The 20,729-nt window shown below is 48.4% G+C and overlaps 1 protein-coding gene across 6 annotated transcripts in view; it reads left to right on the forward strand.

Annotated features, from left to right (window-relative positions):
• The first annotated feature begins 3,779 nt into the window (after positions 1-3,779).
• Positions 3,780-20,729, forward strand: part of PDGFA (platelet derived growth factor subunit A) — a 93,322-nt gene continuing 76,372 nt past the window's right edge. For 3 of the 6 annotated variants that reach the window (XM_084818411.1, XM_084818416.1, XM_084818413.1), the window contains exons 1-3: positions 4,938-4,994; positions 5,443-5,581; positions 7,965-8,061. In XM_084818411.1, the coding sequence (XP_084674537.1) occupies positions 5,519-5,581; positions 7,965-8,061 (160 nt within the window). In that variant the 5' untranslated portion in view covers positions 4,938-4,994; positions 5,443-5,518. Of the gene's footprint in view, positions 4,020-4,639; positions 4,742-4,937; positions 4,995-5,442; positions 5,582-7,964; positions 8,062-20,729 lie in introns of those variants that run through there. The other 3 variants (XM_084818412.1, XM_084818415.1, XM_084818414.1) reach the window with 3 other exon arrangements.

The following is a 20,729-nucleotide window of genomic DNA, read 5'->3' on the forward strand; positions in this document are numbered from 1 at the left end:
GGAGCAGATTTGGGAGGTGCACAGGGGATTGTAAGGGGGAGAGGGAATTCGATCTGCTAGTGGTGTCTGTTCTGCTGGGCAGAGGACACTTCTGGATGCAGCCCATTGGGCTAAAATTGAGCAATCCAGCCCCCCCTCAGCTTTCATTAACCCCACCTCAACAAGTCTCTAGTCCTCAAGGCTGCGGGGAAACTGGCTCGAAAGTGTGTGGGAAACAGAAATCTCAGAAGTTCAGGAAGGGAGTGGGAAGAGCTGAGCTCAGCTTTAGTATTCTCTGTGGACTGACAGCAGGATAAAAGATGCTCAAAATAAGCAAATCTATGAGCTGCTGCACATGCTGTATAATTTATACCAACTGCAGAATCCAGCTTTCCCAGCTGCTCTGCAGAATCACAAGAAGTTATCTTTCCCCACCCTGACACCTGAGATGGATATATGCCAAACGTATACATTACCATTAAACTATTTATACCCTCTCTGCACTCGTGTCATGGAGATAAACACTTTGCTTGTGCATATACAGTGTGTGGACATGTTTTGATAGTTACATTTGGAATCCAGACAGATGATACCACACAATGAAAAACACATAGAATATTCATGAAATGAAATAAATGTCCCCAGCAGCATGTGTGTTTCTTCAGTGGAGAAGAAAAACACAATTTGAAGACAAGACACTAGCCCCTGTGAAAGTAGCATGCTTGCTATGCCACCAAAGATCAAGGTTGCAAACTTTAATTAGTTAATCAGATGCATTGCATCATCTAAACAACAAAAAGTATACCCTCTCTCTAAATTTATGCAGATTTACGGCCCAATCCTATGCATGGAAGTCAATCTCACGGTGTCCAACGACCAAATTGCTTAGCCACGTGGAAACGTATGCAGATGTAACACAAATGTATACAGATTGAAATGAATGAAAACTCATTTGATTAATCAACCAAGTTTTCTTTCATCAGGTAACCGCCTTACCAAAGATTAAAAGCAAAAGTATAGCTATTTTCATCTAGGCAAATGTTGGAAGGTATATTCCTGTGATTGTTCAACAGTAATGTGTGAACTAGCACTTCTGTGTAACACAGAGGGATAGGTAATATATCTCATTCTTGGAAGGAAGTGAAGAATGGAAAACGCCTCTGACTCTGGAGAAAGTGCCCAAATATTAATCGTTAACAGGTTTGCGTAGAAGTCAATTGGACAGTCGCGCCGCGACTGTTGTGTAAACTCTGGCTGGGTTCTTGGCTTCCAGAAGGCCAAGGAGGGGCTGAATCAACAGAAGGTGGGTTTAATATATAACCAAAAGGTTGTGGTGTTGACTTTGAACTCCTTCTAGCCATGCTCCAAACACCCAGTCAGACACAAACCCAAGTAGCTCTAGCAACATCAAGTAAAAAGGCTTCCCAGAGGGGGTGAAAACACCTTCCGCTTGAAAATTCAGGTCAACCTGATGTAAGAAATTTTAATCGACTAATCATATGAGTTTAGGTTGATTGATTAAGGTTGCATAAATGTGCATCTGAACGGAAACAAGCACATGCTCTTTGTTTTTAGGAGGTGGACACATCTCTCATAGCAGGCATCATCTTAGAAGAGGTATTCCTCTTGTGCATCTTCCGCCAACCTTGTGCTAAAGCCATCCATAGGGGAGACTGTTGGGCTGAGAGGGAGTTCCATTACCTCTTCAGGCTTAGATGTAAGGGACTGGGTGCGTCCAGTGGCAGCCAGGAATGTCCAGTGGCAGCCGGGAACGTACATCTACTCTTGCAGAATGCACGAGGTGCTCGCATGTGTGTTATGAGTAGGGTGGGGCTAGGTTCAAATCCCCATCCAGCCATGAAGCTCACCAGGCGACCACAGGCCAGCAAACCATCTCTCAGCCTAACACACTTTTCACGGTTGCTTTGAGGCAACATGGGGAAAAGCCATGTTGTATACTGACCAGAAGGCTTTGGGGAAAAGGTGAAATGTACACGTTTTATACTGGATTTGGCAGGGAGGGGGTTGGAAGCAGGGTTTTCATGAGATGTTGAGGCAAATGGATTGGCACAGCTGGAAGGAGCATAGAAGGGGGTTGGATGAGGGAGGGAATAATGAGTGAAGAGCAAAGAGTAGCTGGCATGAAAGTTGCGAAGAGGGGTTGGAGGGTGACTTTTGAAAGGGAGCTGTGTCAAAGGGATTTTGTATTTGCTGAAGGATGTCAACTGGGCATCACTTCTGAGATAGAAAGTGAGAAGCATACATTATATATTTACCCCATGCGCATGCACACACATAGAGTCATACACACATGTATGTACCAGGTGTGTAAGAGCCAGTATGGTGTAGCAGTTAGAGGTATTGGAGCGGGACCTGGAAGGCCTGGGTTCTAGTCCCCACTTGGCCATGAAGCTCACTGGGTGACTTTGGGCCAAGTCACTGACTCCCAGTGACTGGCTCTATCTATCTATCGATCTATCTATCTGTCTGTCATCTCTATCTCCCATTTATCTCTATCTATCTATCAATCAAAGGGCTCTTGGCATTGGATTAGTTTTGAACATACCGCAGTAGGCCAGTCCTAGACGGGACTACTCAGAAGTCTCACTGAGTTCAGGGCACAATCCTGTGCTAAGCATGTTTACACAGGGGAAGAAAAAAATCCTACACTTCCCAGCATGCCCCAGCCAGCATGGTTGGCTGGAGGAAAGCTGGGAGTTGTGGGACTTTTTCTGTCTAAACATGTATAGGATTGCACCCAGAGGGAGCAATCCTATGGCTGCTAGGCAGTGGCTAGACGGCCATAATATATGCTGTTTTCCGGGAACCGAGCTTGGAGCCCGCGCTCCGAGGTTGGTTCCTGCAGAACTGACCTCCCCCCGCTTCCGTGCTGCCTTGGAGGCAGCGTGGAACAGCCCTGTCCTCTACACTTGCAAGAGGAGCCTGGAGGGGCTGGAAAGGGGTGTGGCTGGGGGCGTTCCAGGGCAGGGAGATCGTAACTGCCCGTATGTACAGCAGCCTCCGTCCCCTCTCCGTCGTCCTGTGGCAAGCCAGCCGCAATCGGCTGTCTAGCTGAAAAAGCAGGGCAGGAGAAGCACGGAGGGAATGATCCCCTCCGTGCTTCCCCTGCCCTGCTTTGGATAGGTGGTGGCCTCCAAGTTCAGAGGCAGCCACCTATCTAGATAGGATTGCTCCCTTAATGACTTACTGGGCCTACTCCCAGGTGAACAGGCATAGGACTGCAGCCGAGAAGGAACGAAAGAAGATAATCTTCCCTCGCTGGTCTGATCAACTCAGGAGTTTGCCTACCCTGGCAGCTAGAAATGTGTGTCTACATTTGCAAAAGGCACACTTTGTTCTGTGTTTTGCATTCACATCCCACCAAGGAGGTGCACGTGATCCTACCGTTATTATCCTCACAACAACCCTGTGAGGTAGATTAGGCATTTCTCTTTCTCTCTCTAATTTATATATAGGAAAGGGCTCCTGGCATTAAATTAGTTTTGAACATACCCTAACAGCCCAGTCCTAGACAGGCCTACCCAGAAGCAAGTCTGATATGCCAGTCTGTGTGTGTGTGTGTGTGTGTGTGTGTGAAATGTGTGTGTGTGTGTGTGTGTGTGAAATGTGTGTGTGTGTGGAATACACGCATTTCACCCTTTCCACCGAAATCTGCAAGCCCAGCCTCTTCCTAGGGAGGGGCGTGTTGCTGCCGCTGCTTAAATCATGGCGAATCCCTTCGCCTTATAAATAAGTACAAGGTGGATTCCTTGAGGTTACCGGGGGGGGGGGATCTGCGCAGAAGCCTCCTCGGCTGTTGATCCCTCCTCCCTCGCCAGTGCCGCAGAGAAACCCGGGGCGAGGTGACGAGGCAGCGCTGGAGGAGGAGGGAAAAGAAAAAGCAGCAGCAGCGGGGGGGAAAAAAGACTCCAAGGCTCGGATCGCACATAACGCAAAGCCAGAGAGCTGCTGGTGCGGCGGCTGCTGGCGCGTCTCGCCCCCTCTCCCCCGGGCACTCCCTCCCTCGCGCGCTCTTTCGGGTGTGTTTCGGCGTGCGTCGGAGCAGCTCGGCTTTCGCGGCGCGCTCCGCCCGGCGCCCCTGGACTCGTCTCTCTTTTGCAGGGGGGCGCCGGAGGCCCGCGCGACCGCTCGCCTTTGGGGCCGCCTGCTGGGAGTAGAGCAGGGTGTAGGGGAGTGCTGGGCGCAGGCGGGGCGGCGCCTGGGCAGCGGCGGAGGGAGGGGACCCCCGATCCCCTCCCCACCCCACCCCACCCCGCGGCGCGCTTCCTCGGGGATATTTCGCGCTCGCTCCGGAGGACGCGTGGCGGCCCTTCCCGGTCTCGGAGTTTGCCCGGCGAAGTCCCCCCGCCGCCACGGCCCTGATCGAAGGCGGATCGTTCTTTCCTTAATTGTATTGTATTTATCCAAAAATAATAATAATAAAAAAACCCCGCATGATCGTCGACATCATCGATATCCTTGGCGAATCACGCCAAAGCGGCTGCGGTTCTTCCAACCAGCCTCGTTCTGGGCTTCTGAAGAATAAATGGGGAAAAAATGGGACGTCTCCTGCAAAAGGCAACATAAAAAAATCGCGACTTTTCCTGCCACAGAAACAAACTGCGGCCCCTGCTCTGCCGCCACCCCCGCCGGGGGTGGTGGGGGTGGTGGGAGAAAGAAGGTTGCACTAATGCCAATGACCGCCCCACCCCGCTTACATATGAAACGTATCCGGTCCCCTCGCTCTCTGGTGGCGAAAGGGGTGTGTATGCGTGCGCCTTTTAGAGGGCGCGTTTGCAAAATACGAGCTAGCGATCTTTATTTTCTCCTCTCCTCCCCTCCCCTCCCCTTATTTTCTTGCTGCTAGGCTTTGCCTCTCGCTCCGGGGTGGGTGGGTATTTTTTTGGGGGGGGGAGAAGGGGGGCGGAAGGAAAAAGAACGAGAGAGAGAGCGAGAGCGAGAGGAGGGACGGGTAACTCTGCGCGTCTGGAAGGCGGCGAGCGGCTCCCAGACAGGTGATGGGCGTTTCGACGGCCTGCAGCCTACTAGAGTTTCACTTCGCCGTGAGCTAAGCAAATATGCAGAACTACCGGCTGGTCTAGTCCCGCGAAAGCCGAAGGAAGGAGGCAGCGCGGCGGGAGGACGCCAGCGGCGACCGCGGCCAGCTGCACAGCCCCCCTTCCCCCCTCTTTTTGGGGGGCGGGCGGGCGCGTGGGGGGAAGAGGGCGAGAGCGCCCCGAGGAAAACCTGCGCGCCTCTGCTTTTTCTCCCGGTTCCAAGGAGAGCCCTCCGACGTGCCCAGGGGAAGGACCCCGTCCGAGCTCTCGCAAAGAGTCCACTGAGCGGAGAGGCCCCCCTTTCCCCCCAGACGCCCCGCTCGCGCCCCCCCCCCAGCGCCCAAGCCGGAGGACCCCCGCGCCGGCGGCTTCCCCCCCCTCTGAGGGATGGTTGTTATTTTCCCAGGCGAAGGAGGCGGGCCGGTACTCCTCTTTCGCAGCCCGCTCGAATTGTGTTCTTGGCGACAGTGCCTGAGACCGCGATGAGGACCGGGGCAGGATTTTGGCTTATGGGCTTTTGCTACCTGACGCTCGTGCTTTCGGAGGTAGGTGCTTCGTCTGGGCACGCTTGGAAATCGGGGACTGTGTGTGCGTGGAGAATATGCAAGGGCGGGGGAGAGAGAAGCTTGACGCCCCCCTCCCTTTTTAGCTTGAACGATTTCCATAGTTTTTTTTTTGCATCTTGACATGACATGTGCAATCCTTTTTCCGCCGCCCCCCTTTGGCTTTTTGCACTGTTTTGCAGAGAGAGGCTGATCTCTCTCTCTCCCTCTCCCCCCCCCCCCAATCTGTAGTCAGAAAATCTTGTGTTTGCAAACCTGTGCATGGATCCGGCTTCACCTTGGAACAGGAGGGGTGGTGGTGAGGAGGGCTGCGGGGTGGGGGGAGAGAGAAAAGAGATCCCCTTCCCACATTTTACCTCCAGAGACCGAAGTGTTAGAAAGGTGGGGGCGGAGAAGAGAAATCCACTTGTCATGTCGAGATGCAGAACCATCTGATCCGAATTAAGACCGTGTGCAGCACGTTGCCCCCCCCCCCCCCGGGCTGTCATTTAAGATGCTGCTGCAGTTGCAGCTGATGATCTCTCTCTCCCCGCCCGCCTGCCTGCCTGGCGTGCATACGGCGTAACACGCGTGTAGACGTGCGACCATTGGAACGCGCTGCAAAACCGATCCGTTCTTTCTGGAACGCTTTGCCGACGCAGCCCTGGGGCGGCGCGACGGCCGCCTGGGAAGGAGGTGGGGAAGAAAGACCGGAGAGGGATTTCATCGCGCAGTTCCCTGTTAATGAGAAACTAGCTGGAAACTGGTGAAATAGAATAAGGAAGCAATTAGGAGAGTGGCTTTCTAATTGATCCGCGTTTGACATTCCGGAGGGGAAGGAGGACGCCTTTACCTCCATCCGCTCTAGCAACTCACTTTATAAGGTTAAGGGGAGAGAGAGAGAAACAGTGGGCTTCCCCACGTATGTTTACTCGGAAGTATGCCCCATTGAATGGGAGTCCCCCCCCCCACATTAACTGCGTTCCAGCTAAATCTGCGTTTGGGTTCTCCCCATGTCTTAGAAACTTGATAGAATCAAATGGAGAACAGATCTTTCCCCTCTCTTTTCATTTCCAAATTGGAAGATTATTACAGGTGGCCATTTCTGGGGGAAAGGATTGTGGGAATTAAATGGCCTATAGGAAGGATTATTATTAATAAATTATCATCATCATTATTATGGCATAGTTGATTGCCCCTGCCTGCAAGCGCTATGGCACGTAAGTTGTCGCTGGGCGCCTCTTGCTTGTTTCCAACGTGGGAAACCTGTAGGATTCTGTTAGTTCTGGATGTATATAATCCACACCTCTCTCCTCCCTCCCCCCCCCTCCCAAAGATGGATTTGGGGTAGAAGGGAGGAGAGGTGGGCAAGTTAAGTACGAAGCTGACACCATAAAGTGCTGTCAGCCACAAACTTTATTACCTTTGCAAGTTTCCTGCTGCTGGAAAGGTGTGCATGGATAAAACAAGCAAACCCTGTTATACTGTTATAATTAAAAGAAGAAAAAGACAGTCATCAGACGCATGGCGGAAAGCCCTTGACTGCCTGATCCAATGCATGTTTACACAGCTCCACTGAGTTCAGGGGGACTTACTCCCAGGTAAGCATGCGTAGGTCAGCTGCTGCCTTCAATAGGAGCCCCAGGAACCTGGTGGGCATTCAGTCCTGATGCATTTCACATGCTGTTGATTTCTTGTTTTTGCTTTTTGCAACGGGCCCCAGGGACCCCCCACCCCCCAACACACTCCAGTCCTCAGCACAGTGGCTCAGAAGCCAGGCCGGTGAAGCTTGCATGGTGCTTACTCCCAAGTAAGGGTGTGTGGGATTGCAGCTATGCAGTGGCCCATTCTGTGCATGTTTACTCACCAAGTAAATCCCACTGGATTCAATGGGATTTACTCCCAAAGATTGCAGATTTAAAAGCAGCGTCTCTTTGTCTCTCCCCACCCTCCCACTCCTCTTTTTGCCTTGACTAATTGTTGGGCTTCCAAGAGGTCTAGGAAATTGACGAAAGAATGAATCCCTGGTGGGAAATGCAGATTCCCCATCCTTAAGAATGCTCACCTTAATAAGAAGCGGGCAGGAGGGACTTTGAAATGTATTTTGAAACCACTGGGCAAAAGTGGGCACCTGCAAAATACAGATGCCTGGAGACAGCATTACTAGGACTTGTGTTGTTAATTACTATGTTGGATGCAGCTTGAATATTTATTTTTCTCAATAAATTGGCTTCTCCTGTTTTTATTTAGCCGTTTGAGGTGGAGGGAGGTTGGTTGGGGGCAGCTCCACGGTTCTCGCAGCCTCGCAGGCAATATGCAAAAGGTGATTTTGGAGCGAGAAGAGAGTGACTGGCCAGTTCTGTCTCTCTCTTTTAAATAAAAAAAGGAAGCCGAGATTCCCCAAGAGGTGATCGAAAGACTGGCTCACAGCGAGATCCACAGCATCCGTGACCTGCAGCGCCTCCTGGAGATTGACTCCGTAGGTAAATTATTCCCATGCTTTTCTATTTCCAATAAAGTAACAAAAAAATGCATGCCTCTTAAAAATAAAAATAAATAAAAAGATGCTGCTTCAGAGTGTTAAAGCACTGTGTGTGTGCGCGTGCGTGCGTGGGTGGGAGCTCTTTTCACATGTCAGTTTTGTGAGACTGACCGGTGTCCACATATTTTCAATCCACTCTTCATTCGCTCCTGCTTTTGGGCGAGGAGTTGCTCTCTAACCCAAAGGTCAGCGAGAGGCTGAGCCAGGCATTTTTCTCAGCCACGAGAACATGATGGCCTCAGAACAGAGACTCACAGCCTCCAGCTTGGCTGAGGTTGTCATCTGGAGTTCAGGCAATTCTTACATTTTTCAGGATGTGCCTTGAAAACGACCATGGCAGCTGCACAAAATGTCAAAATGTAAGGACCAGAACAAGGTTTTCACCTGTCCTGGCTCCCCCCCCCCCCCCCGCTGGGCAACCCGATGTTCCTGGGAAGCTCACAAACAGGGCTTGAGGGCAAGAGCGTTCCCACTGCTGCTGCCCCCCCCCCCCCCGACAATTAGAACGAACCTGGCGGTACCTTTTAACTATGGTACGTACATGTCTGGTTGGATGAAATGTGCTTATGTTTCTGAAATGTTGCTTAGCCCCGATTGTGTTTGCCATCCAGTGGCTGCCTGGCTGGATGATTCTTGTTTTAAGCGAAGCACCTTAGTAGACACTTTATTAATGATATTCAATGCATATCACTTGCCCTTCTATAAGATTGCTATGAAATGTTCTTTGCATAGTATTGCTGTGGTTTTTCATTTATATTGGCTATGTGGGACGTGTGGCCCTCTGGATGGGGTAGCCCAGGGGGGAGGTCCTTCGAAAGGACACATTCTCCCTTATGAGCCTGCATGGATTTTAAGGTCCCCAGAAATGGATTTGCCTGCCTCCATTGGAGGCACACTTGGCAAGAACGTGTGACAGGGCCGCCTTGGTGTCTGCTCTCAGGTTCTGGAACTCTGTGCTCCATCTTAGTTGTCCTTTTTTGTAGCAGTCACTTTTTTTATTCAGGCAGTTTTTTTGGCTGTTAAGCAATTTTGTTGGCTGAACTAGGCTTAAAATGATGGGTGCCATTTCCATCTTATCTCTTTTAAACACATGTGTTTTGAATAACGTGTTTTAATTGATGTGGTTATGTTTTAATTGCGTTGCATTTTATTATTGTTAGCTGCCTTGAGCACTATTTTTAGTGGAAATGCGGGATATACATTGAATGAATGAATGAATAAAATAAATAATATTCCCATTTTACAGATAGGGAACTTAACTCTGATAACCAGGGCCTCTCACAGAGCTTTTAGTGGAAAGGTGGGCTATATATTGAACAAACAAATAAGGTAATATTCCCATTTTACAGGTAGATAGCTAAGGCTGATACCCAGGGCCTCTCAGATAGTTTCTGGTTAAGTTGGAATTTGAACTCAAGGTCTCTGGCAAGCATACCCATAAATTCATACAAACTGTTCCCCTAGTTTTGATTGGACTGCCTTAGTGCCATTCACACGTGCATGTACCACCACTTGCTTTTTCCTAGTGAAAATCAGGCTGCAGTGCTATACACACTTTCCTGGGAGTAAGTCCCATTGAACTCAAGGAGGCTTATTTCTGAGTAGTCATGTCCTGGATTGCACTGTCAGTGTACCTGATGACTGCCCAATTAATGTGCGACGTGGTTTGACTGAAAAGCATAGTGTTTGAGTTGAATCTATAGGGAAGTTGTGCCTGCAGGCCCAGATCGGTGGTGACCCCATTCATACATGCAATCTTGTCCCTTGACGTTGCAGTCATCAAATGACAGAACATGTCTGCGAACAGCTGAATTTCAGATGCTGCAACCAAATTTGATGGGGACAGTGTGTGTGTGTGTATTCTTTAAATATAGAACTGAGATATTTATTTGTGTTTGTAAGGCTTCCAGCTGGCTTCTTCTCTTAAGAGATTATCTGTATTTCAGAACACAACAGCTTCATAAAACAGACACGGCAGCTTCGATATATCATCATATTTTAAGCCTCCCAAACCTCCCCCAGTAATGCTACTGAGGCATGCATCTTTATAGCTGGATGTGACTTTCTATTTTGGTGATCTTCACATTTTTCCAGGACAATTTCTGTAGCCAGGAAGAATTCCCACTCTATTGCCTGTAATTTATGCCACTGTGCTGTTATCTTCAAGATCCGCTGACTTGGGGACACTTATAAAAAATATTCCAAGTCATGTTTATGAATGAAGTCATGTCTCTACAAGATGGTGTTTTTTAAAAAAAAATTAAGTGAAAGGGGAAATATACTCCTTCCTTTTTACTTTACCCAGAAAGCTTTCCCCAGTGTGCTTCCAAACAATCCATATTCACATTTTTTTAAAAGAATAGCCCAGGGTTATTTTCTGCATCATTAGGCCTACAAATGCTTCGAAGGGCAAACATACAATTTACTAATATTTCTATACTGGAACAGACCAATCCTGTTATTAATTTGATCTCAGGCAGTTGTCAGCATTGAGTCCAAGCATATTGTTTATTCTGCAAAAATATGAAAGGAAAAAAAATACATTTTTTAAAAATAAAACCAAGGGCAGTCTCTACCCATCTCGTATCCCTGAGCCAAGAATCTGGCAAGTTATTGCTTGTGTTGTTAATAGTGGAGCTGCTCCATTTAAACAAAGACTGCATAGTTGTTATGCTTTTAAAAAAAATTAAAGTAAAGAATTGCAGGGGCCCTTTGAAAGTTGAACTTGAGAGCTACAGCAGTCACACAGTTTTCGCTAAAGGAGTACTCTGATTTTAGTCGGTTTGCTCTGGAGTAAGTGGGTTCATGTTTGCATCCTTAAGGCATAATCGCTAGGAAACTTTTCTTGTGCAAGCCTCATTCCATAGAGCTGCAAAAGGTGCAGAAAAGGGCAGCCAAAACTATCAAGTCATTTCCTGTGAGTGTTTGGGGGGGAAAAAGCCCCCTAAACTTTGGGGGGGGGGAAGAGACCACTAAAATTCGATATGGCAGAGTTTGTAAAATTATGCATGGTGTGATGAAAGTAGATAGAGGCTGGGTTCACACAACATACTAACCCACGATCTGTAGTTGAGTGTGGCTTGTTTGTTGAACCATGGGTTAGCGTGTTGTCTGAACATTTTCCACAGGGTGGTTTGTTAACCATGCAGTGTGACTTGTTAACCACTCTGAACAACCCAGCAACAAATGATGGGTTCTCAAGGTGGCTTGTTTGAGAAAAATAAGTCACACTGCATGGTTAATAAGATACTTTATTATTATTATTATTATTATTATTATTATTATTATTATTATTATTACATTTATTAATCGCCCATCTGGCTGGTCACCCAGCCACTCTGGGCGATGTACAGCGTACAAAAAAACAGTTTAAAACAAAAGTCTACAATAAAAACATTTTCTAAAATACCCTAACCCACCCTAAATGCCTGCCTGAACAACCACGTTTTTAATGCACGACGGAAGCTCATTAAAGAGGGGGCATGGCGAAGTTCCCTAGGGAGGGAGTTCCAAAGAGTGGGGGCCACCACAGAAAAGGCCCTCTCCCTCGTCCCCACCAGTCTAGCTGCCCTGGCTGATGGGACAGAGAGAAGGCCATCCGAGGCTGATCTTGTTAAGCGGCCTGTCTGGTGCTGCTGGAGGCGCTCCTTAAGATACACTGCAGAAAGTGTCCTAGGTTAAGATAACACATTAATCCATGGTTCAAAAAACAATCCATGGTTCAACAGCCCATGCTCAACTACTGTGTGCGGGTTAGTGTGTTGTGCGAACCCAGCCAATGACATGTGTTTGTCCTTCTTTCACAGTACCATTATTATTACATTTATATCCCACCCTGACGTATATCCCAAGTAGCTGACAATAATGTACGTGGTTCACTCGCTTGTTTTATCCTTACACACCAACCCTGTGAGGTAGGTTAGGACAAGAAGTAGTGACTTGCCCCAAGTTAATCAGTGAGTTTCATGGCTGAATGGGGATTGAACTTGGGTCTCTCCTGGCCTCGTTGGACACTCCAGTATAGGCTTCTCCAACCTGGTGCTGTCCAGATGTTTTGGACTATAACTGCCATAACCCCTGACCATTGGCAGTCTTTGTGGCACATTGGTGGTCAGAAAGAAAGACTCCCAACTCTCTCTCCCAGTTTATAATATATTTCTTCCACGGTCGGCCAGAAGAAATTCTCACTCGCCACAGGCGACCAAACATATAGCCCCTTTAGAAGTTTGTATAGCTGGAATGAATTAAAATACTAAGGTGATTAGTTGAAACAGTGAGCCATAAACCCCCACTTTTCCAATTGGTTTTCTACATCTCTTCTGCCATTTGTTCCTACCTAACTTCTCTCTGCTCTTGTTTCTTCCTTTGCTAGCTTTTAACCTCTTCCTTCAAATAGAAGAATCCTACGGTGCCACGGCTATTGACGTTGTGCTGGTGTAAACCAACTCTTGCACAATGTCAATAGAGTTTGCTAGTGTGGCAGTTTTCCTGGGAAACTCATTTGCCAAGCGAGCGCTATTGATGTCGCTCTAGCGTTGTTCTACGCTAGTGCCATGACACTGTTGGATCCTTCCCTCAAAGGCTCCCACCCAGATAGACTGTTGTGTTATCTCCCATCCCACCTGGCTGGGAGTTGGCAGACAGCAGCTCTCGTTTTGCTTCTCGTACGCATGGTTGAATTTCTTTCTGCCAGGTTCCCTACCCTCCCCCAGTCTCTGGATACTGCTGAAAAATTTAAGATGGCAGCATTTCCGGCATTGTTTTCTTTGTTAGGTTGGCCAATACTTAGAAAACCAATGGACTGTGTTGCTTAATTGGTGCCTCTTCCCCTGTCCACACATGGAGGCCAAGATTTTTTCCAGTGGCAAGCGCCACCCAGTTCTGACACCAAGCCCTGCCCACGTAGAGAGCATGACGGCATCACAACTTGATCAAGTCCCAGTGACCAGGCTTGATCAAGACTTGGTCAGGCCTTCCTGGTCTGTCAATGCTGTAATGTCCTCATTGTGCTGATCGGGCTATGGCCATGCCATGACACAGCCATGCGGGGCCCTGCATCAAAGGAATTACATGCCACATGTTTATGGAAGGCACGAGGCATTCCTTGGTGTAGGATGGATTTGAATGCGGGCTTGGAATGCTCATGACAGAAGTGACAAATTCATAATTTGTGAGAAGCAAGCAGTGTTTGATACAGTGTTGACAGGAGGCAACTGTGTAGGCCCAGGTGGAAGGAGGAACTTTAGGTGTCTTCTTACCTTGCCTGATTGGTTTCTGGCCACAAGGATGTTTCTGTCATTTATGGCTGGGATCCAAAGCACCAACTGACCAGAGGCATGGGGACCTCCAGAGGGATTTTTTTTTACTCCCTGCTCCTTTAAACAGCAGAACCCTCTCCCCCTCCCCACCCCCAGGATATCACAATCTGCTTCTGAAAGAAAATCCTCCCTGCTTCAAAAGTAATTTGCTGTCTGGGCAGGATAGGGTGGCCAGGTGGCCCACTTTATAGAGGACAGTCCTCTATTTTGGAGAGCTGGCAGAGGACAGTCCTCTATTTGAAAGTGTCCTCTATCTGATTGTCCAGTCCAAATCACCCAAAGAAGGGAGAGCAGCAGGGTCTTGAAGATGTCCATTCATGGTTAGCCGGCACCCAGGTCCCTTTGTCAGTCTCCTCCGCTATGGTGAGATGTCTTGTATTTCTATTTAAATGACCACTGCTATTTCTAAATTTGCACATACAAATGTTATGCAGATTGGTGTCCACGTTTGTCCTCTTTTTAGGTGATGGGCTTCCTCTTTATAGGTGACGGGTAAATGGCCACCCTAAAAGTGTGTGACGTGCTGTTGAGAAGCACAAGCTCCAAACCAACTTGGGTACCTGAATATAATCTCTCAGTTTGGCTTTGTTCCAATGGGGCTTGGGCTGTTGAGCAAAGGAGGTGACCACACATTCCATGGGCTCCAGAAAGTGGTGCACCGTCACCATACCAGATTTACGTGGCCACAGCCGGGTTGGGATGGAAAGGGTCACCCGTTTTCTTCCCCATATAACTTCCAGTACCACCAAACTCTTGTCAGCATGGTGTTCCCCTTTCTGTATTTGTGGGTAAGCATTATTGTCTTGGGGAAGGAGCTTGTCTGAGCAGTTTCCCGATGTACAAAGTGGCCCCCTCTGTGGAATTTATTTCTCTTGTAATAAAACAACCTGTTCTCCCCCCACCAGCAAATGCTTTGTTGAGTCAGAGAGGGCTGTTCTGTCTTGCTTTGTGACAGATTCTGATGCTGCATTTCAGTGGAGGTACAATTGATAGTGCCTCCTCGTAAAATTAGAAACCACACCCCCAGATCATCTGGCCTCATGTGAAAGCAAAATAAATAACAATCCAAGAACGTGGCGCTTATCCATCCTTCTGACCGCTCTTTTAAAAATAAACAGCCAAGTTGTTCTTTTACGAACTGGTCTTGTAAGGCCATAGAAACTCCCGCTTGTGTTTTAACGAGAAGGTTTTGGTGCTGGGTGTATACTGCAGAATCAGACCTCTTCTGGGTAAACGGCAAATCCCTTCAGTCAAGCTCAGTCATGCTGACTTCCAGGGTTTTGCACGTTATACTCCGGAAGGCATTATGCGGAAGTACATTGTATGGCTTTCAGTGAGATGCATGTCTTCAGGTTGGTTGATTGCTTCCTGCTGGAGCTTGGGAATAGGTGACGGAAGATGAATGGCTGTAGCACTCTCTCTAATTATGAACTCCGGTGGTGATTGCCAACAGAAATGGAAACCAAAACAGAGCCACTGAGAAACAAGAGGGAGACTGTGGATAGGGAGACATTTTTCTTCCTCTCCCAAAATACTAGAACCTGGGGTCATCCCATGAAGCTGATAGGTGGGAGATTCAGGACAGATGGAAAGGAAGGTCTTCTTCACACAGCTCAGAGTTAAACTTTGGAACTCGCTACTGCAGGATGTAGTGATGGGCACCAATTTGGATGGCTTTCAAAGGGGGTTGGACAAATTCCTAGAGGAAAAGGCTATCAATGGCTACTAGTCTTGATGGCTATGTGCTACCTCCAGTACCAGAGGCTGTGAGCCGATGTACACCAGTTGCTGGGGAACATGGGCAGGGGGGTGCTCTTGCACCCATGTCCTGCTTGTGGGTTCCTGGTCGACAGCTGGTTGGCACTGTGTGAACAGAATGTTGGACTTGATGGACCCTTGGTCCGATCCAGCAGAGCTCTTCATATGTTCTTAAGTAGGTACGGCAAGCTTGGGGGAATCTTCGGGTTTTCAGAAGTGTGTGTATATATCATACATAAAGAGGTATCTCTGTCCCTAAAACAGCACTATGAGGACAGAGCCAAGTCAGTAGCCCTGGAAAGTTGGGTGTCGGTTCCAAAAGAAAAATGCAAAATGGGGTCGGGGGTGGAATGGAGTATCATGGAGGAGGACATGGCTGGCTGGTTGGTATACACTGCAACACTTTATTGCCGTTCCCACTTTCCTATATCTATAAGGTACGCAGTTACCTGTATCAAGTCGAAACAGCTAAAACAAGACAGCCCGAAACATTCTGTCTGATCAAACTGCTTTAAACCCTCCTATTCCCGCAAGCCAGTCGAAATAAGAAGGTTTGAAATGCTCAGGACTGATTCACATGTATACATGCATCATTCCTCTGCACAGGTATACACACATCCCTTCCCTTGATGATCCTCCGCTTAAGACATGAACTGCTTCACTGAAAAGTATTGTGTTTAGGGTGACGACAACTCTGTCTGTGGTGGTGGTTTGTCATGACTGTTTCCCGTATGCAAGCCATTACTTGCTGTTACAGTCAGCAGGAGGTAAACCTGCACATGCGAATGCAACCTCTGGCTTTGGGTCTTGGATTGGTTCTCAGTTTAAAAGAAATGGTGACATCCAAAGGAGAATCCTTATATCTCCTTCTTCTGCCCCTCCACAACCATTGTCAGATGTACAGGATGCTTTTCTACCAGACGTCTTCTCATCTTTCTGCAAAGAGAGATGTGCAGGTTCTAGATCAGATGACATGCTTATTCGTTACAAATGCGGGGACCAGGAAGGAAGGCAGGATGTCATGCATGCTTCCTATCACTCCCCAGCCCTGGGCAAAATGTAACATCCAAAGAAGTTAGTACAAGGCAGCTTTCTATGTTCCTGTGTCAAACACTGGGTCAAGTTAGCCCAGTACTGTCGACACTGACTGGCAGCAGCTCTGGGGTTTTAGGCAGGGTTTTTTTTCCTGCCCTACCTAGAGGTGCTGGGGATCAAACCTGGGCCTTCTGCATGCAAGGTATGTGCTCTACCACTGAGCTACAGCCCTCCCCTAAGATGTTGTTAGTCTTGGACTTTATATACAGTCAGGGCCAGAAATATTGGAACAAGGATAACTGTTTTGGCAGTTGGCCTCTGTACACCACCACATTGAAGTTGAAAGGAAACACACCCAGATGGGAGCGAAGTCAGGACTTTCAGCTGTAATTCAAGGGGTTGGACAAAAGTGGGGCACTAACCATTCAGGAAGTACAGCCAGTGGCATACACACACCCACATCGTTGGTGGCCCATAAGTAATGGAAAAAAAGGCTGACAGCAGCTGCATGGCCAGGTGTGGCCTGTTTCCTGGGTAAAAAGGTAAAGGTGTCCCCAACCAGTCGTGTCCAACTCCAGGGTGCGGTGCTCATCCCCGTTTCTAAGCCGAAGAGCCAGCGCTGTCCGAAGACGCTTCTGTGGTCATGTGGCCGGCGTGACCGAACACCGAAGTTGCACGGAACGCTGTTACCTTTCCCGCTGAGGCGGTACCTATTTATCTACTTGCAATTTCTTGCTTTCCAACTGCTAGGTTGGCAGAAGCTGGGACTGAAGATGGGAACTCACTCCGTCACGCAGCACTCGGGTCTCGAACTGCTGACCTGCCGACCTTCCAGTCTGCAGTTCAGCGTCTTAACCACTAAGCCACCGCGGCCATGACTAATCAAGCAAATAAAAGGCCTGGAGGTGGTTCTGGGTGTTACATTTGCATTTGGTAGCTGTTCACTGGAACTCCCAACATGAGGTCCAAAGAGGTGTCCGTGCGAGTGAAGGAGGCCATCATTAGGCTGAGGAAACAAAATGAACTCATCAGAGGGATAACAAAAACAGTGGGAGTGGCCAGTACAACAGTTTGGAACATCCTGAAAAAGAAGGAATTAACTGGCAAGCTCAGAAACAGCAAAAGGCCTGGAAGACCATGGAAGACAACTAAAGTGGATGACCGCAGAATTCTGCTCATGGTGAGGAGGAACCCTTTCACAACATCTAGCGAGGTCAAGAATGCTCTTGTAGAGATAGGCATGTCATTGTCAACATCTACAGTCAAGAGACGGCTTTATGAAGGTAAATACAGAGGCTTCACAACAAGGTGCAAACCACTGGTAACGCTCAAGAACCGAAAGGCCAGATTAGCCTTTGCCAGCAAACACCTAAAAAGCCTGCCCAAGTGTATAGGGCTATACTTTCTGCTCAGATTCAGCCGAATGCTGCCAAACTGAGATGCCGCCACTTCATACTGCAGATGGACAATGACCCAAAACATACAGCAAAAGCTACCCAAGAGTTTCTCAAGGCAAAGAAGCGGGATGTTCTTCAATGGCCAAGTAAGTCACCTGATCTCAAGAGAATAGAGCATGCTTTTCACTTACTGAAGACAAGACAGAAGGCAGAAAGACCCACAAACAAGCAGCAGCTGAAGGCAGCTGCAGTCAAGGCCTGGCAAAGCATCTCGAGGGAGGAAACTCAGCATTTGGTCATGTCCATGGGTTCCAGACTTCAGGCAGTCATTGACTGCAAAGGATTTTCATCTAGGTATTAAAGGCGATCCTGCAGTTTGAAATGATGTTGGTTTGTTCCATTACTTATGAGCCACCAACGATTGGGGGGGGGCGGTGTATGCCACTGGCTGTCCTTCCTGAATAGATAGTGCCCCACATTTGTCCAACCCCTTGAATTACAGCTGAAAGTCCTGACTTCGCTCCCATCTGGGTGTATTTCCTTTCAACTTCAGTGTGGTAGTGTACAGAGGCCAACTGCCAAAACAGTTATCCTTGTTCCAATATTTCTGGCCCTGACTGTATATTACATATATATCCCACCTTTTTCCTCAGAAGCTCCAGATGGTATCCATGGCCTCTCCCTCATTTTATTCTCACAACAGCCCTGGGAGGTAGGTTAGGCTGAGAGTTGATGACTGGCCCAAGTCACTCAGTGAGTTTCATGGCTGAGTGGGGATTTGAATTTGGGTTTCCCCACTTCTGTTCCAGCACTCTTAACCACTGTACACTACACTTTCCGTAGCTGAGCGCATCTCTCTATGTGACCTCGCAATTTAAATGTGCCACGTGGATGTGACTGTTACAAGGGCACCCTTAAGGATCACATTGGACCATAAGGGAGGATGTGATCTCTCAAGCATGCTAGTCCTAAACTTCTTAGGGTTTCCATGCATTTAGGATCAGAATGCCTTGTGTAAAATATTCATTTGTTGGTTTGGTGAATGGCACTGAACTTCATTCAATTCCAGCATGAAAGCATGTTAATTTAGCGGAGCTAAAGATGCAGGCTAGTTCACACAAGCAAACGCATCACTTGATTATTCAACACAGTTGATGACCATTGGCCAGTGTGTGACCTGTTGCTGCTGAAAAGTGTTTGTGTCTGAGCTTATGCTGGCTGATAACGAAAATTATTCTGTCTGCAGTGATTAATCTGAGATGTCATATACCTTCTCTCTCTTTCTCTCTCTCTGCCCCCCTTCATCTCTCTCTCTGAAACACACACACATGTCCATGAGCGATGAGTGCGCATGTATGAACTAGCCCCTCGTCTCTCTTTGAAATATAAAGCTAATGTGAGTCCAGTCTATAAACAACTGTCTCACAGATTGTTTGCCCGCGTTATTACTAACAGCTCAGAGAGCCATGAGGCTGAGCTCATTTGTTACATGCTCAGAATGTGGCTTCTTAAAGCTTGTGTGCCATGATCAAAGTACAGCTAGAAAGTAATGGATGCTCTTGTATGTGTGTGTGTTTAACTTGCACAAATAAGTTTTTAGAGTAGCTGGTTGGGTTACCCCCCTGAAACAACAGTTATGGACGAGGGAGAGTTGTTTGCGTGGCTACCAAAGGTTCCCCCCCCTCCCTCCCTTTGAACAGAGAGTATTGTAATTATCACCTGCAGACACGGCTTAAATGGAGTCCTCTGACCGCTCATGCCTTGATAATTTCTCAGATATTTAAAATGGGAATACTTTGTGCTAAGGACCACTTCATACTCTCAGGAATTCCTTCCTCACGCGGAAGCAACTCCCTCACTTCAGGAATTCCGCCATGTGTGAACTACGCCGAAGTGCCCAGGCTTGAGGCCTGGGCAGTCACTCCTAAATGCATAAATCCAGATCTGGTGTGTGTGTATGTATGTCCTCTGCCCCAGAGAGGAGGGGATTGGCCTAGAAGTGTAGCAGTCGGAAGCAGAGCCGGGGTCAAGGGTAGGCCTGGTCGGGCACCTGCTGAGGGCCCACACCCTTGCAGGGGCCCGCCGACAAGAGCCCCCTGGAGTTGCTCCTCCTCTTCGCCACTGCAGCCTGTTTGTTTACCTGCCTTTTGCTCTGGCTCAGACGACGATGGCGGTGAGAAGGAGCAGCAGCAAAAGCCATGGCCTACTTGCTCTCTGCTTGTCACGCAAGCACGCAGTAGCGGCGGTGAGAAAGAGGAGGAAGAGCGAGAGCAACTGCTGGCAATGGCAGTGAGAATATAAACTCACTGAGGGAAGAGCCCACTGAGGGTGTCTTGCCCCAGGGCCCTCTGAAACCTGGAGCTGTCTTGAGCCAGAAGATCCTGCTCTGATGGCTACGTCACACTCCTGCTATTTATACCGGGCCTGACCAATCCCGAAGCTTTTTATTGACTGCCCAATCCCAGGGCCTGATGTTTCACGTACCCTTCTGTGTCGAAAGAAGGCTCTGAGGCCTGCACACAGGCCCAGTAGCTCACCAGGCTAGGCCGCAGGCAATTGGAGCTTCCTGGTTCAAGGCCCAGAGCCCTCGTAGCAGCTTTGGGGCTTCAACTTCAGTCACTATAGACCGGCCTTCCCCAAACTGGTGCCCCCTGGATGTGTTGGAAGGCCACTCCCAGCAACTCCCAGCCAGTATGGCTTGGTGGGAGTTGCGGGGACTGGTCGTCCAACACACCCAGAGGGCACCATGTTGGGAAGGCTATCGTAAGCGTAAGATCACATCCTTAACGCTTTCTTGTTAGCAACATTATTTCTGGCTCCCATTTCCTATCCTTATGAGGAGGGGCCATGATTTGCATGCAGAAGGTCATAGCTTTAAGCCCTGAGATTATTTCATGAGGATTGGGGAGCAGGTGATGGCCCTCTGCCTAAGAGCCTGAAGAGGCCTCTGCCAGTCGGGATAGGCACTGCAGAGCCAAAATGACTCAATAATCTCACTTTGTCCTCCTCCTCCTCCTTTCCCTGAGCAACATATCCTAGAGCCCTTATCGCCTTCAGGCTTGCCGCAACCCCGTGAGACAGATCTGTTGCTGTTCCTGTTT

The sequence above is a fragment of the Heloderma suspectum genome, chromosome 12 (assembly GCF_057233095.1).
Source record: "Heloderma suspectum isolate Gila_16-S chromosome 12, 16-S_ref, whole genome shotgun sequence".
In the NCBI taxonomy this organism is placed as follows: domain Eukaryota; kingdom Metazoa; phylum Chordata; class Lepidosauria; order Squamata; family Helodermatidae; genus Heloderma; species Heloderma suspectum.